Source organism: Theropithecus gelada, chromosome 3 (genome assembly GCF_003255815.1).
Source record: "Theropithecus gelada isolate Dixy chromosome 3, Tgel_1.0, whole genome shotgun sequence".
NCBI lineage: Eukaryota > Metazoa > Chordata > Mammalia > Primates > Cercopithecidae > Theropithecus > Theropithecus gelada.
In genome coordinates, this window is record NC_037670.1 from 123956975 (window position 1) to 123975771 (window position 18797).

Genomic DNA, 18797 nt, shown 5'->3' on the forward strand with positions numbered 1-18797 from the left:
GATACAATATTATTTCTTAAACACACTAAATCACACAACATATAGTACCTATGCTGATGCTGAACAAATAATGTAATTCGCTCTTCAGGAGCCACACCTCATTTACTTATTCATTGTGGCAAAGTGTATGCATTCACCTAGACCTTTCAAAATCTGTCATCTATCTAATCCTTACTTGTGTCCCTAACAGCCAACAGCTGTGTCAAGAAAATGGAACAATCCTGGAAAGTAAAACAAATGCACAACATAGATTTTAAGAGCAATTAATGCCTAATACATATCATATAGGACTTTTTGAGTATGTGTGGTAAATTATAAATTTGTTTTTTGTTGTTGTTGTTTTTGGTGTTGTTCTATGGAGATCACCAAACAGAAAGCTCCCTGATTAGGTTTTTATTTTTTATTTTTTTGAGACAGGGCCTCGCTCCATCCACAGGCTGGAGTGCAGTGGTACGTTCATGGCTCACTGCAAACTCAAACTCTTGAGTTCAAGCAATCATCCTGTCTCAGCCCCACTGAGTAACTGGGACCACAGGTGTGCACCATCATGACTAGATAATTTTTGTATTTTTGTAGAGATGTGGGGGTGGGTCTCGCTAAGTTACCCAGACTGGTCTCAAACACCTGGGCTCAAGAGAGCTGCCCACCCTGGCCTCTCAAAGTGCTGGGATTACAAGCAATGAGCCACCTCACCCAGCTTCCCTGATTAGGTTTTATCACAACTTGTTTTGCAAACTTTCTGGCGCCACCACCTGAAAATTTAGGGCAGATTTTTCTTCTAAAAAACTGAACTTAAGTATCTGGAAACTGTATCAAATACAACAGGGCACACACACAACTGACAATTTTCAAATACAGAGCTATTTTACTTACTGAAAAAATATCTTGGAGTCATTCTGCACTCTTTCAAAAAAATCCCTAAAGTACCTGTCATTGAACAAGTAACTCTTCTCAGGCACTGCTAGCATAATGAAAAGAACTCAAATCAGTTACACTCTCAAGATAGCTCCAAGTAAACTTATACACCCCAATTCAGAGTGGATTCTGGAAACTTCCAATTACTTTCTTGAAAATATATTGGAAAAGGTACCATTTTGCATGTTTCAATTAGAGTTACATAGCATGAGTCTCTTGAGACACTATTGAACACACAGGAAATAACACTGCTATCTACACACACACAACACACATAAGACAGATAAAATTTTAAAATATTGTCATCTTGAATATCCTAAGTTGTACAAGAATGTGTCAGCCAATTCTGCGATAAAATTGACTTGGAAGTATATTTGACTTGCAAGTAATTATTCATGATAGTTTAGTTCTGAAGTTATGATTACTTACTATGCTGCAGAATCATTAAGCTGGTACTCTCGGGATCTGTTGAAACAGGCTTGTACACCACTATCTTTCCACAATCTCTTTATAACTCCAGCAAGTTCTGCAGTCATAAAGCCTTCTTCAGCAGCTCCAGCTAGCACAAAGAGTTGGCGTGCATCATCCTGAACATTCAAAGGACATTTTTTTTTAAGTAAATAGGGATATGTTTGAGATAAAAAGTACAAAGGAGACAATTATAGAGTTAAAAAAAAATGGCAATAGTGAATTTCCTCTGTTTTTATTAATGTGTCATTACTTTTCTTTCTCTAAGGCACCACTTAAAAACTGGGTTGACCAAAAGACAATAATCATACATCATACGTCTATGTTTTGTGGTGTCAGTAAGTATCTGTCAAGGCACTAGGAAGCTGGAAGAATAACTAAGGTTCCAGCTCATAAAGGGGACATTAACCAATTATCCACTCACAGTTTTTTGTGTATTGAAGATGGTCATTTTTGAGAAAACAGAAGAAGAATCTATGTCTTCTTCCTCTCTCCTCAAAATGTTTTCTAAACTAAGAAACACAACTTTTAAAAATTAGAGATAGAATTGAACTAAGTGTTAGCTTTCTGATATACCTTATAGTTGCAAAACAAGTTCAGAGCAGGGAGAAATCAATGTGGAGTGGGCAAGACCAGAAGACTAGTTTCATACAATGGTCTGAGATTTTCAGGAGATTTTAAGTATGGCCACATTAAAATCAATGGGGCAGAAGTTGGGAGCAGGTGTTTTGCTAATCCAGGCATAGAAAACAAAATAAGCACAGCTTTGGAGTAGAAATACTCATGATATATATAGAAGACAGTATGTAAAAATTTCTAAATGAAAAGATACTTTATATAAAGTTAATTAAACTTTGCTTAAAATTTGAGGCTACTCATATTTGGTTATTCTGATCCACAAGTAATCAACCACACTAAATCAGTGTGGGGTCCAAGAGAAATATAACGTGCACCACTAATACAATCTAAATTTTCTAATAGCTACATTTGTAAAAGCTTTTTTTAAAGCTATGTGAAATGATTTTTAACAGTATTACTTAACCTATGTATAAAAATATCAATTCATTTATATGTAATAAATATACAATTATATTTATTATGTATATTTTTTCACATATATTACAAAATCTGGTGTGTATTTTATGCAAACAGCCCATTTCAATTCAGAGTAGATACATTTTAAGGATTTAGTAGCCACATGCGGATAGTAGATACCATACTGGATAACATAACTCCAGTTTTCAAGTAATAACACAATTTTTAAAAAACACAACAATAAACAAACAAAAAACCCAGATGTGAAGTTTCTTTCTTAACCAAGATTCTCCTTAACTTGAAATATGTAGCTTTAAGTTAACTGGGTGGACAATTCCTAATTTCTCTCAAGGGGCATTCTTCCAAAGTATCGTAGCAGATGCTTACAAAGTGATGGCACACATTATTATAAGGGGTATAGAAGAGAAGCAGCATTTGGTGACACAGGCTAGCAGAGTGTACTAGCTGACAATATAAATTCATGCTGTTGCCAATTTGTGAAACATTTTCTTTTCAGCTGGAACCCATCATGAAAAATAATTAAGTCTCTCAGCATGAGAACATATTATTCAAGCATATGCTTCCCTTTTTAGCAAATCACAAGAGAAATGCATGCAAGCAAGCGACACGTGCATAATATCCTTAATAAACCTCACATAACATGGTTTCAAGTCATTCTTAGCACCATTAGCCTAATTCCAGTAAACAATTATTCAATTATCCGATTACCTATACATGAGAAATTTCTGAATCTGACCATTTTTATTTATTAAATTACATCAAACATAACCTATTTTAGTAAAGTACTTTCCGTATAAGTAGGTTTTTAAATGAGCTTTCATTATGACGTCTTCATTCAATTTCAATAGCGTTTTTTGACAAAAAAGGACTAATGCCCTCCACTGTGGGTTACAAGATCACATTCTTCTCAAACTTTCCAAGGACAGGCCTGAAGAAAAGCCTTAAGAAACTTTGGAAGCTGTATTTATAAATTGCATTCTCTCTGTGGCATTAAAAAAAATGTTTCTTTTTCATAATTCCACATATAAGTAAGATGATGTAATATTTTTCGGAGTCTGGCTTATTTCACTAAGCATAATGTCCTTCAGGTCTCAAAAAAAATCCACAGAAACAAAAATAGGTCAAGGTCAAATATACAAAGGTAGAGGACAAACCAGTAGTTATGGCTGTGGGGTGGGGGAGGAGAGGAGGGAGGAGAAAGAGAAAGCAGACATATTCAAAGAATACAAAGTAGCAGATACGCAGGATGACCAAGTCTAGAGAAGTGGATACTGAAGTACAATATGAGGACTGTAGCTAATGAAAATGTACCGTATTCAAGATTTTTGTTAAATAGGTTTTAACTGCTCTTGTAGCCAAAAAATTTAACTATGTGAGATAATGGATATGTTAACTTGCTCCACTAGAGTAACCATTTTACTATCTATATGTATCTCATAACATCAAGTTGTAAAGCTCAGATAATTTTTTCAAGCCTCTTTTCTTTAAAAAAAAACTTTTCTTTAAAAAAAACTTTTCTTTAAAAAAAACTTACTGGGATTATTCACTTCCACATCATTACCAGGACATTCAGGTGTGTCTGTAGATGAGCTTTCAGGTAATAAATCTGAGCAGAAGAACACTGCTGAAATTATTCTACCTAATCTTCTGTATAAAACGAACCCAAGGCACAAAGAGCTTAAGCAACTTACTTAAAGTTCCATGGCTAGTCACCCAATCATACAAAGTAGGGAGTCAACAGTTCATAAGTGGCTATATCTAAAACAGGATAAATTTTAAAAACACAGAATGATGACAATGATTTTATCTTGCCATGGAATGAGGTCTTTGCAAAATTTATGAGAAGGAAAATTACTTAACATTTATAAATATAAATGTGAGTGTACCAAAACAGTGTGATGCGGAGTAGAAAAAGAATAGAGATTACTTAAGAGAAGACTGGAGTTTGGTAAGGAGGGTTACAGGTTAATAAAGCAGTTTACAGGAAGTCTTTGTGGTGGTGAAGAGAAAGAAACATTATTTGACAGGCAATTATTTGACAGAAAAACTCCTCTGATGTAGCAAAGCTAAAATATTTTCAAATTACTAAAAGCTAAATAAAAATAAGATGATTTAGAGAAGGTAAATTCCAGTTCATATAACCGTGTGCTCTGAGAACTCAGAAAGGAGCTATGAAGCACTATTTTGTCAAGAGACAAATAATAAGTCCTCATTCCAGGCAGTGATCAGGGAATATCTAGCATGCTGTACTTATTTAGTGATTACATGTTTTATTTAAAGCTATCACCCACTTTATGAAAATTCAGAAGAGTCTGCCTAGGATAGGAGGAGAAGACTTTGAGGGAGCATGATGGCTGTAGTCTGACATAATTACAAGGTAACAAAGAACAGAGTTCATGTTTAGGCACAGAGCAGAAAAAGGAGCATTCTTAGAGCAAAAGATATCAGAGTTCATCTCAATTACAGGATTTTTTTTTTTTTAATAAAGCCACCTGAAAAACAAAAAAGGGAAGGGGAATGAGAGACTGAGGTTTTAAAGCAAAGTGGTATGACTATTCATTGTAATACAGCAGGTAGAATTTATGCATAAGATTAAGAGTTTACATTTAAAAAGATCAGCAAACCCTTCTAAAACAGAAGCTAAATAATATGGTAATGGAGTGTTACTGAGAGTTTCTAGCACGAAGGGGTGTTGAATTCTACTGAAGGCCTTTCCTTCATCTATTGAGATAATCATGTGGTTTTTGTCTTTGGTTCTGTTTATGTGATGGATTACACTGATGTGCGTATGTTGAACCAGCCTTGCATCCCAGGGATGAAACTGACTTGATCAGATGTTAAAGAGTTGCTTTAAAGAATACATACATGTAAAATACATTTTTTTCTAAAAGCACAAATATAATCAAAGTGAAACTGACTTGAGGAAATGAAATGGGAAGTCATTTTTCTTTTTTCCCCATAAATTTATCTCTGACATATAGTTAAAATTAACTTTATTTTAGGCTTTTTCCTCCTTTTAAGTTAATTTTAACTATATGTCAGAGATAAATTTTTAACTAAATTGCAGTGAATTTAGCATGAATTAGGAGTTTCATTAAGTCAACAAGGGAAATTATCAATAAATATATAAATATACATATTTACAAATCTTATACATGTGTATTTTTTCAAATTGGTAAAATGGAGAAATACTGACATTTAAGCGTTCTTTGTACTGACAAGAGAACTTGTCAAGAGATACAGAAATGTGAGATAAGTGAAATGAGAAGAGAAATATACTATATTAGAAGTACACATTCATTTCAAATGGTAGCTAGTAACATTTTGCCACATATATATCAACATTTTTCAGAATCAAAACAAAAACCGCAAGTTTCTTCATCTTAGTTCTCAAACATAAACCAGAATACTACTAAAAATGATACAAACATTCATGAGGAAAAAACAAGTAAAAGTAATAAGGAGCATTTTGAAAAAGACTAGAAGCACAGGGATGTTTTTATCAGATATTGAAAGCCTACAATATGTAGAAACAGTCTACTATGAAGGCAGATCCATAGGGGGAAAAAATCCCAAATCTGAACTTATTACACGATAAATGTGGCAAGATAAATCAGTCAGAAAAGATATGATTAATCCAGTCACACTGGTGATAATTAGATAGCCACCTGAAGAGAAATAAAATAATGTACATCCTTCATGCATACTCCATGCTTCAGACAGATTAAAAAATAAACACAGAAACAAATGGTAAAATTCACTCCCTTGAAATTCCTCTTGCTTTTTAAAAGAGCATCAATATTTGCTAAATCTTTTGTTGAGAGAGGATGTTCTACATTTAAACACAATGGAAGAAATAACAGGTGAAGATTTAAACACTTTTTAAAATATAGTATTACCATAACATTAATGGCAGTTAAGTAAAATGTGACTTACTAAACATTTGTATTAGTGGACAAAGGGTTAACACATATGTACATATAAACAAGCAAATAGATCATCAAAACACGAAGATTCCAAGTGGTAAATGAATAAAGTGTCACAAACCACATAGAAAAATAAAAATATAATCAATTGACACGGAAAACGGGTCAGCTACATTAAAAATGGAAAATTCAAAATAAGCTGATACATGATTTACTAACAACAAATTAGCAAAGAATTTTTTTTTTTTTTTTTATTGTTTTTTTTTTTTTTTTTGAGATGGAGTCTAGCTCTGTCGCCCAGACTGGAGTGCAGTGGCCGGATCTCAGCTCACTGCAAGCTCCGCCTCCCGGGTTTACCCCATTCTCCTGCCTCAGCCTCCCGAGTAGCTGGGACTACAGGCGCCCGCCACCGCGCCCGGCTAGTTTTTTGTATTTTTAGTAGAGACGGGGTTTCACCGTATTAGCCAGGATGGTCTCGATCTCCTGACCTCGTGATCCACCCGTCTCGGCCTCCCAAACTGCTGGGATTACAGGCTTGAGCCACCGCGCCCGGCCAGCAAAGATTTTTTAAATACAAAACTCCTAAATTTTGGCTGCCCAGAGTGCTAAGAAAACGCATTCCAAAAACTGCTGCAAGGAAGGCAAACTGATAGAACCTTTCTAAAAAACAATCTAGCAAATCTGGCAGACAGACATAGACAAACTAACTAATGAAAGTAAATAACAAAGTTATTGGAACAGAAAAATGGCCATTATGCAGAAACATACATGAGGCTTGGGGGGAAAAACTTATGTAAGTCAATTCAAGGTGAGGATTCCTACTCCTCACAGCCTGAAGTATTCTAAATAAGTGCTTCTCAAGCTGTCTGTGATGAAGAACCAGTGTTGTGTTTTATTTCATTTGCATTTGTCTCCAATCTATTCCAGAATAATAATAGAAAAAATTAAATGACATACAAAATATAAATTAATGTTTTAAAAACTCTCAGAGTGAACATATAAATTACTCTGTCAATTGCTATAAACCCAATGCTTACGTTTAATTTCTATATCCACTTTGTGCACACTCTTGTGGACAGGCACTGGCCCATGAATCACATTGTGAACAGCACTCCTGTAAGTGCCCAGTGCCTGAACAGGCGACTAGGCCCCTCTGTAAAGCTTCTAAAATTTTACTTCATTAGAAACATAATCACCTAAATTATCAATATATTATCACTCACAGATGGACCATCCTCATTCTGCGAAAGTTCTGAAATGATATTAGGCATAAAATGTGATTGCTCCATGCCAGCCTTGAAAACAATTTTGTTTCTTCTCATTTTCTTCTCATTTTAAATAATCAGTGTATAATCTGTTTTGGAAATCTGGTAACTGCCAAATACGAAGCAAACCACAGAAAATTACTCACCACTTATTAAGATTTTACATCTTCTTACTCAATTCTTACCAAATCAACCTATATACTAAGATGTAATCCCAATGAAGTCAACAAGCTGTTTTGGTTTGTTGTGTTTCAACAGGGTTGTGGGGGAATTAAGTTGGCTCTCAAGTTCATCTGGGAGAGAAATTATGATGGCATTGTTATCTGGCAAAAGAACAATGGAATGAAATGGGGTGCACTTACTCTATCTACCAGGTGCCAACTAATCCATGAAACCACAGAAATTAAAATGGTGTGACTCTCACAAGAGTAACAGTAATGTAATAACAATTACTTAAAAAAAAAGAAAAAAGGCTGGGCATGGTGGCTCACGCCTGTAATCCCAGCACTTTGGGAGGCTGAGGCAGGTGGATCACCTGAGGTCAGGAGATCAAGACCAGCCTGGCTAAGATGATGAAACCCCATCTCTACTAAAAATACAAAAAAATCAGCTGGGTGTGGTGGTGGATGCCTGTAATCCCAGCTACTCGGGAGGCTGAGGCAAGAGAATCGCTGAACCAGGAAGGCGCAGGTTGCAGTGAGCCGAGATCGTGCCACTGCACTCAAGCCTGGCAAGAAGAGGGAAATTCTGTTTCAAAAAGCAAACAGAAAAAAAGCAAAAGACAACAATAGCAGTAACAGACATTTATTGAGCATGTATTATGACGAAGGCATGTGGGGAGTGCTTAATATTCATAATGTCATTATTCCTCACAACCCTACAACACAGATGCTATCATTATTTCCCTTGTATTATAAGGAAACAAGCTTAGGGAGGTTGAATAGCTTAATACGTGACAGATGTGGGGAAAAGGAATACATCAATAGAAAGAAAAACTGGAGTCCAGAAACACACTCAATTTAATGCTAAGGGTAGCAATTTCAAGTCGCTGAGGAATAGACAGAATAGACTGATTATTTAATATTTAATAAATGACTGTTAGGCAAAAGATATGATAAAATACACTTAGATCCTAACTAGCAACAAACACAACATTTAAAGCTGTGTGAAGCGATAACGAGATAAATGTAAAAAATAAAACTACAAACATTCTAAAAAATAAGAGAATTTAAAAAATTATAAGGTGAAGAATGCCATTCTAATAAGAAACAAAACACAGAAGTGAGAATCGACTGTAAAAATCTTAACAGTTTTGTAATGTACTATTTCAAAAACTAAAAGAAATATGCTAGGCAAAAGTGTTTGCAATATGCAAGGAAGGGTTAATATCCTTAATACTTAAACAGAATCAATGTGAAACGATAAGTAATTGAACAGAAATGAGTAAAAACTAAGGATTTTACAGAAGAAATACAAACGAAAAAATGTTTTAAAATAATCCTCAAATTCATTAAAAATCAGAAAAAAACTAGAAAAAGACAATATTTCACATTTATCAGATGTTAAAAATTGAAACGCTGATAACATCTAAGTTGGTGAGACTACGGTAAAACAGACACTGATGAATGGTTACTAAAACAGATTATTTATGTTGCTTTTCTTCGGAAAGCAAACCTGTGGTACCTATCAAAATTCAATATCTGGTTATCCTTCAATTCAGGGTTAATACTTCCAGAAACAGAAATACATTCAGACTTCTTTTGAATATATTGTTTGTGGCTGGGTGCGGTGGCTCACGCCTGTAATCCCAGTACTTGGGGAGGCCGAGGTGGGCGGACAACTTGAGGCCAGGAGCTCCAGACCAGCCTGGCCAACACAGTGAAACCCTATCTTTATGAAAATACAAAAATTAGCCAGGTGTGGTGGCACACATCCATGGTCCCAGCTACTTGGGAGGCCGAGGCATGAGAACTGCTTGAACTCGGGAAGTGGAGGTTGCAGTGAGCTGAGATTGTACCACCGTACTCCAGCGTGGGCTACAGAGCGAGACTCTGTCTCAAAAATAATAATAATAATAATAATAATAATAATAATGATAATAAATATAATAATAACAATGTACTGTTTCTTATTCCTAGAATGTTTTTTCTATTTTTGTCTAGAAAACTCTTATTCATGTTTTAACACTCAGCTACAATGCCCCTTCCTCGTGTCCAGGCCACGTTTAATTCATCTTTGTATTCCTCAGCACAACTGCAAAAGTCCAGTAGTTTTGAAAGCTTATGTAAAGACAGGCAACACAAAACATGGAGTAGATCAATGAGAAGCAATGGGAGGACATGAGGCATTTGTGTGAATGAGTTAATGATGATGGAGAAAGCAAACAGAAGTAACAGTCTGAAGGCAGGAAGAAGACAGTTACTGAAGTATGGCTAGAGAGTCTAAAAAGAGTGGGTCAAACCAACAACAGTGAAACAAAGATGAGCAAAGCAGGCCCACATAAGATTCCAAAGCATGAGAAAACTGGTTAAAAAAAAAAATAGAGCTTGAGAGTAGTTATTTCCAGTCTTGAAACTAAGCCCAAGTTATGTTTAAAAAAAGAAACAGAAAACGACAACATTCCTTGAGAGAAAAACTTGAAAATAAAAAGAACTCATGAAAAGCTGTTTGTATTGACCCTTCATGATCTCCTAAAATGGAGGCTACAATGCTTTTTTCTTTCATAAGCACATACAAGATCCAAATGCAGAATGTCATATATGTGAATTTGGTAACAGGTTTAAATTAAAAGTTTATAATTGGAATTGGTGTAAGGTATTAATTCTTTTTTCTTAATCGAAGCATGGTTCTCTACTGTTGAGTCTTTTAAACAAAGATTAAAACAGCTTAGTTTAATTAGTATTTCCAAGTAGATTTCAACATTATTTTCAATAATAATGTTCTTTTAAAATGTCTTTTCTGAAATAAGATTTGATCTTCTCCAGAATATTTATTGCTTGGAATCACCTAATTTATGAATTTATCATTTATTCATTCAACAAATGCTTTTGAGTCAAAAGTTTACTGAATAAATGATAAATGTATAAATTATTTAAAATGATATTGAAATCTTGAAATTTTTAATTTATGATACTAACCTTTTTAAAAAAGTTTGAAAAACAGTAAATTAATACGGCTCAGTAACTTGTAAGAAAATTTTTAAAGTAACATTTTAAAAACTAGATTTTACAGAGTTTTCCAGTGTGCATTCCCTAATGCTGCTTTCATTTTTCTTCCCTATTAAGCATGAATTGAGCCTACATGTTTAAAAAATAAAATCTAGCCGATACTAAGACAGAAAGAAAAACGTACAGTCTCTACACACAAAATCTTCATAATATTAGTAGGGAGACAGCATGTATACTGAACACACAGAAATATAAAGGAACCATAAAAATAAATATTAGTAAAAACAATACAATAATATACAGAAGATGAGAGAAGAAAAGAAAAAAAAAAAGGTGCGTTATGGATTGGATCTGGGCTGCTTCCAATCCAACTGAAACAAGTTACTGGGGCAAATGAGGAGGCATAGGCATAATGCCTTGGTTACCACAAGCTGTATGGCAATCTCTGTACCATGTAATTTCCTGGGTGCTAGTTTCTTTCTTGGCAAAATAAAGAATTGGAACTAGCTCGTCTCCAAAAATCTCTTTTAGCTCTCAAATTTTGATACATAGTTTTTAATAGCCGATATTTTCCTATTCCAAAGATAAGCAAACTTTTATACTGTTTTCACTATTTGAGATTAGATTGCTTTTCAGTCTAGGCAAGAATACAAATAACTATATCACTTCATTATTCCAAATTACAGAAACAGATTCTGAAGAGGGCCAGGGTAAGCAGTTTACTCAGTACTAAAAATCATTATGGTATTACAGGGGTACCCAATACAGCATGCTATACAGAAAGCACCGTGATGATTATTCAGTTGTCCAAATCATCTAATGGAAAAGGAATGCATAAAGGAGAGATTACACAATCCTATATATTCTTATTTCACTCACTTCTAACGCTCCTGACTCTTTTCACTCACTTCTAATCTTTTGATTCCTTTTATAAAATGGTCCTGATAGTTGACAAGCCTGTGTAATAACATGGTATGGTATTAGCACACAAGTTATTCTTTTTACTCATCAGGTCGGCTCCAACAAATTTAATAACTTACCGCCCGGGCTGAGTCACCAAAGTCTATCTTCAACCTCCCCATGGCCCTAATGATAGCAATAATCGACTGGATGGTGTTACTGTAGACGACTGCTTTGTACTGTTTACACTCCTCTTCTGAATAACCAGCTTCATGGATAATTCTTATGAGACAAAAGGGGGAAAAAAACCAAAACATTTACTTCCTTAGGTAGAAGGGTACACTTACTTAAACATAAACAGCAAATTTAATGTTTAAATCTACTTACTTCATCTGCTTCACAATTGTACTTTTACCAGATTCACCAGCACCTAAAAAAAACCATAAATAAAAGGTTTCTAACTTCATCATAATCACTTTATAATCACTTTATGTTGGGAGTTGAATATATTTATTCAACTCCCAACACACACAAACCCAGTCTTCTCTCTGTGTGTCTACCTCTTAGAGGTGAATTTTGTTTTATACTAAAAGGAGATACAAGGCAGCAAATATGTAGGATTAATAAGTATAAAGATCTAACATACAACATGAGAACTGTAGTTGCAGAGTAATAATACTGTATGGTCTCAGGATTTTGTTAAATGAGTAGATGACAGCTGTTCTAGCCACAGGTGACAAACAGGTAACTACATGAAATGATGTGTATGTTCATCTGTCTCAACATAGTAACCATTTTGATACATATATTTTGTAACATCAGGTTGTATGCATTTAATACACAAAATAAAATTTATTTTAAAACAAATAAATAAAATGAGCTTCATCGGTTTCCAAACACACAGAAAAGTTCTGGGAAATAAGTCTGCTCTACCTGTTATTTCATAAAGTCAATAAACTCAAATGAAAAAAACATGCTTCTACTGTTGTTTGTGTGTATTCTGTAAAGCATTAAAAAATTCAGTCTTTTCTAAGTTAAATAAAACCTGTATAAATTAGTTTTATTTAAGACTCTGTTCCCCACTGGAAGATGTTTTAACTGCTTGACCAATTATCTTAATTTTAACCCGTGGCTTTTGTGAAATAGGCAGCAGTGGCACCAAGAAGCCACATGAAAAACTATTCTAAAGTATCAGATGTTCAAACAGCTATGTCTCATGCAATATGTGTTCAATCACCATTATTAAAAACGTAATACAGAACCAAGATGATCTGCTAGCCCTGAGGATTCAATGTTGTGCTGGACAAAAATAAAATAAAAAGCGTCTTTTCATCTTCAGTGTCATGCAAGTCATAAGGCCAGAAGCCATTCTCAAAACTCTCCTTCACTCTCTATATATGCAGGGCCTCCTCAAGATTTGAGTTCCTAGGGCTATGCTATCCTAACATGAAAATACTACTAAGGAAATGACAGTTTACAAAATCAGGCCCTTCTTAAATACCCTTTCCACTTTACAACAGCTGCTATCTTTATACCAAATTAGATCAATTATTTGTCAGGCTCCCCTCCCTTGATTGCTGGGTATTGAGAACATCCGAGCCAAGGATACAAGACATGGAAGATATGACAAGTCTATCATTTGGTTTCACACACTCTTTGGCCAATACCACAATATCCTGGAGGAATTTATGACTGTTTGAGAGACAGGGCCCAGGATTTTCACTACATTTTCATTCCATTTTAGGCTCCATATTCCCATTTTCCCTGGGCCATTCCTACAGTTTTATGTTCAGCATTACTGAACAATTACAGTTTCAGGAACACCCACTGCTGCTCATGCCACACATCTTCAAACACTGTTTCCCCTGCCAAAATGCAATTTGCTCTGGTCTTGCCACCCTGGTGATTCTTTATTAACCGTCAAACTTATCTCCTTTGTCAACCTCTCCTTACCCATTCTGCATGTGATTCCTGCTGCCTCTCACTTTTCACATGTTTGTATTTGAATTTTCAGAAGCTAGCTTGTGCTATACACAAAATCAACCAACCAGAAATGTACTTGAATTTATTTAAGCTATTTATGACTGATACAACTGATGGTCAACTTCTGGGCCTCATCTCTCCCTTTACCTCTTTTCTTCTCCAGACACACACACACACACACACACACACACACACACAAGCACACACACCCAACTCATCAGAGACATCTGAAAAGAGGTTATAAACAGCCTATTTGAATATCTGAGGATAAAACTCCCTAAATTTTACTTGCTGTTTGATATTTAAGAAATTTTCCCAAAATACCCTCACACTGAATAGAAAAACAGGCACTGAATAAACAATAAAAGCATTCTTCATTTACAGACAGGCTTTGAATCTTTCAGGGCATCTGCCAATAAAAACAAGTCCAAGATAAACAACCCATTATTTATTAATCAACAACAGTGTGCTTGGCTCTATGAAAAGCACAATGGCAGGCATTCTGGCTCACACATTTCTCTAATCCTGGGGGTCCACACAAGTAATACAACCTAGGCAGTTTCCAGTGGGGCTGTCTTTAAGAAACCAGTCTGGGTTTCTAGAGTACTGTGAGTGAGTCAGCGGCTGCCATGCTGTGATGATGGGACACTCTAGATTCCAGGATTCATACACAGGGGTGGCGATTCCACAGATATAGCCAACTTTGATGAATAGCCACCTATGGTCTATTTTGTTAGTGAAACAACTCAAAAGCCCAGAGAAAGGTTCAAGTGACATAAGCTCGTTGAGTTTCGAGATCCACGAAAGGAAGAAAATCAGAAATCGTAAAGAATAAGTTTGTTTCCAGTTGAACTGGTCTTGCCACCCTGGTGATTCATTTGAGTTTATGTATGTACAAATGAGAATGTTTAAACCTTAAGAAAAAAACAAATTTTCCTGCTATTAGACATTATCTCTACATTCTAATTCACTTTTTATATCTTCAAATAAATGGGAACATGGAACCCTTAGCTTACTTTGCATTGCACATCCAGTCAATGGCTTGTGGTTCAAAAAATCCTGAAATCTGTTTGACATTAAAGAGTGGGGGGGGGGGGCGGGCGTGGTGGCTCATGCCTGTAATCCCAGCACTTTGGGAGGCTGAGGCATGCAGATGACAAGGACAGGAGTTCGAGACCAGCCTGGCCAATATGGTAAAACCCCGTCTCTACTAAAAATACAAAAATTAACTGGGCATGGTAGCAGGTGCCTATAGTCCCAGCTACTCCAGAGGCTGAGGCAGAAGAGTTGCATGAACCCAGGAAGGGGAGCTTGCAGTGAGTCGAGATCATGCCACTGTACTCCAGACTGGGCAACAGTGCGAGACTCCATCTCAAAAAAAAAAAAAAAAAAAAAAGAATGGGGATGGGAGTCTTATTAACTGGATTTGTACTTTCTTTACTAGTCACAAAATACTCTTTGTGGAATAGATATCTACAGGCAGAAATTTTGCAAAAATGTTTCAAAGCTTAGAAATTTACATAATTAGTTTTCAACTCTCACTTCCATACAGAGTCTCCTAACAGGAAAAGTACAAATGTCACGTGGTTAGGGTTTCAACATTCTGAACACTGGTATTTTCTCCATATAGTATAGACAAAAGAGTAAACAGTTGTTCTCTACAAATCTCAGGCAGCACAGTCACTTCTGGGAGGCTGGGGGTGTAACGCTGCACATCGTTGCCTGATGTGCATGCCAAGTCAATGTGCTGAGACCCTGGGCGGCAGTAGAGAAAGAGGTTTAATCATAGTAGGGCCACCGAACAGACAGAGGAAACCGCAAATCCATCTGCCTCAGGAGTTTGGGGCTAGAGTTTTTAAGGATTTGGGAGTCGGCTGAAGTGTACAGATTGAGTGGTCAATGAAAGCAGGGTAAAGTCATAGGACAGGGAGATGAAGAAACTATTCTTAGGCTGATTCAGTTCTTCTGTGAGGGTCTTTAAACTGGGTGGTCTTTAAACTGGGTGGCCTCAGCTGTTAAACTGGAATTCAGGATCCACTTAAATAATTCTTAAACAAAAGCCTCATGATTTTAATACCAGAGATCCAATTTAAGGCCAGAAATACAATCTATAGGAACAATGGAGATGCAAATGGTCAGTATCCTGTTAAGTGACTTTCAGTTACAAGGAAGTGGGTCCAAGCACAGACTGATTAATGCTTAATTATAACTATATTTCTGTCCAGAATTAGTGTTAGCCCTATGAACATGGCTTCAGCAGGAAGTAATACTGTAAGGAAAAAAATGGGGTTGGGGGGTAAATTTTTTCCAGTAGTACTCAGCCAAGATGCTGTTACTTTTCACTGAAATCCAGGGTGGGATGAAAAGTGCTCCCATCTACCAAGAGCAGCTTCAGAAGAAAAGAGAAATATGTAACATGTGTCAGTCAAGAAAGATCAAAGTGTGTAACCATTTGCAGTCACAAAACCTGGCTGGTCAAGGTGACTAAGTGGCCCACACAGGAACTATCAATAAGGTAATCACTGTGGAGTGAATGAGAGTTTAGAGGGGAGAATGTGACTCCCAGAGGGCTGAGAATGTGTGTGCTATGGTTATTGTAGGCCAGTGGCTATAAAGTCAAAGTTGTGACATTACAGCAGGTAGCTAGTCAGGCATGAGCAGGACAGGAGAGGGCTCCACCCGTCCAGGAATGTCAGGCGACCATCAGATGATGGACAGGATGTTGTCAAATGTTTCTCTAAAACAGTAATTGGTCACAGCCAGTAAAAGGGAAAGGCAGTCTCCATATAGACAGAAAGAAACCTGCAAGTGGCCATCAGCAGCTTCCCAATAAGATCGGGAGAAATGGGTGAGTGAGCTCAAGCATGCACATTAAGAGGCAAAATGGTGGAGTTTAACTGGTATGTGACCTTCCTCTAGGAATGCTAGACTGGTAAGGGAAGAAAGCCTCAAGTAAGCATGGGCACAATTCCCGTAAACACACTGCCAGGCTCCTCTCCCAAGCGCTAGTAGGCCACTGCGCATGTGAACAGCCCACCCCAAGGGAAGAATTAGGGGAGACGGGACCCAAGACCCCGGAAGTATGCCAATGGATAAAACCCCAAGTCGAAAGGTCAAACTGCACACTAACCATTCGCGCCACCAGCCTGGCCCTTTTCCAGGTACACATTCCTTCCTTTTGTTCCTGCCCTAAAGCTTTTTAATAAATTTTCACTCCTCTAAAACTTGTCTGGGTCTCTCGTACCTTGTGCCCCTCGGACGAATTCTTTCTTCTGAGGAGGCAAGAATTGAGGTTGCTGCAGATGCACTGGATTCGCTAGTGGTAACAGGCACACAGAGAAGTCCTCCCCCTCCGCCCACTGGTCTCCTTTAAGGAGGAAGCGGCTAACGAAAAACTGCATCTCTGAGAGCAAATATGGAGTCCAGCAAGTAAGACTGCACTGAGGGCAAAGGAGCACCACCATAGTAACAGCGGGGAGAGAACTCAAGGGCACTTTGGGGTCTCAAACATACTGCAGCCTACCAGTAGGATCCAGGAAAGGGAAATGCATCAAGTCAAGATGGTGGAGGAAGGGAGAAAAAATAAAAACAAATCAAGATATAAGGTAACTCTTTGCTAGATTCTAATTCCTTTAAGAGAGTTATATAATTTATCGCTATCAATATGATAGCCAAACAGTGTCTGCCTCTGATTTGGTTGGGGGTGGCATAGGAAATTTTAGTTTTATCTGCTGGTAAAGTTTAAAACAAAACAAAAAAACACTTCTGACCTCAGAAAACAAGTATTTTTTTTTTCTTTCAAAGAAAAAATCCTTTGGTCTACTTTCTGCTTAGGGTCACATTTATATCATTTATTTCCTGACTTCAAGGATGGAGGGTGTTCAACATCACGGGCTGTTCAGCTACAACATAGGGATTTAGCCAAGTTATCTTACACTGAAGTCCTCATACCACTACACTCCTTTTAAGAAATCCTAATTTTTATGTTGAATTTACTGATTTAAAATGTTAACATCGAATAAAACTATAATTTAGTTGAAAATGAAATAAAACTAAATTACAAATGCATTTAAAATCCCTTCTCTTTATTATAATGCTACTGTAAGATTAACAAGATCAAGGTCCTTATGTTTAAGATAGAAGCAGATAAAGTAGGGGTGCAAGGGCAAATACAAATCAAAAATAAAACGTTCAATCCTCCCTGTTGAAAGGAAAAACATTTCCCTCCCTTTTTCTTAGAGCATTTACTTCAGAAAAATTATAATTGGAAATACTTTTCTCTCTCTTTGAAATGTATATAATATATTCTTTTGAAAACTAAATAGGCCTTTTGCCAGCTTTATGATTCAGGAATGTGTTTCTCAAGGACCTGGGAGCCATCTCTTTGAAATGCAAATATCAAGGGAGATAGCATCCCTACCTCCCAGTTTCTGTGGCAGGGTAGGAACTTGACTTCATGGGCACCTTGCTCCAAGATGCAAAATTACCTTCTGTCCTAAAGATAGAAGTTCCTTTTTCTCCTATGAATAAGGCCAATTAGCTAACATGATGGTCATCCCAATGACCATAGTAAAGGTAGGGTAAGTTATATGTGACAAAGGTGCTTTGAAGTCCTCTTACTTGAGGACTTACTGTTTATCATGTGAACATGCATGTAATGGGTTGAATAGGCTGCAATGTATAAAAGGGTGAGGGTCTTTTGTCTTTCCAATCTCTTAGCAGATGTACATCACAATATGGTTTAACACATATTTAATAATGAAAATATTTTCTATCTCTGCTATTTTTGTAAAGAGGATTTCTGGGTTGGGAGAAGGTTTTGTTTTTAATTATCATTCCCCAACAGAGGTAATTATCTAAAATATTTTCCATTTAGTTTTAAGAAGCTCTGAACTTATATTTAAATAAATATTTACACATATATGGGAGACATCTGACATTCTGGGATATAAGAAAAATTTAATAATGACTGTAAACATGAAAATCCAAAATCTAGAGCTTCAAAATGACCCACTTTCCCCAATCCTTACTCCATACAAAACTATCCCCTGAGCCATTCACTTCTGAGATAGGTATCATACTATTATAATGAGCAACAATGTATGCACACAAAGGAA

The 18797-nt window shown here is 36.4% G+C and overlaps 1 protein-coding gene across 2 annotated transcripts in view; it reads right to left on the reverse strand.

Annotated features, from left to right (window-relative positions):
• Positions 1-18797, reverse strand: part of GNAI1 (G protein subunit alpha i1) — an 82618-nt gene that overhangs the window by 16921 nt on the left and 46900 nt on the right. For both annotated transcript variants that reach the window (XM_025379919.1, XM_025379920.1), the window contains exons 2-4: positions 12085-12127; positions 11838-11979; positions 1345-1502 (exon numbers count right to left, since the gene is read on the reverse strand). In XM_025379919.1, coding sequence (XP_025235704.1) covers positions 1345-1502; positions 11838-11979; positions 12085-12127 — 343 coding nt within the window. The remainder of the gene's footprint in view (positions 1-1344; positions 1503-11837; positions 11980-12084; positions 12128-18797) is intronic.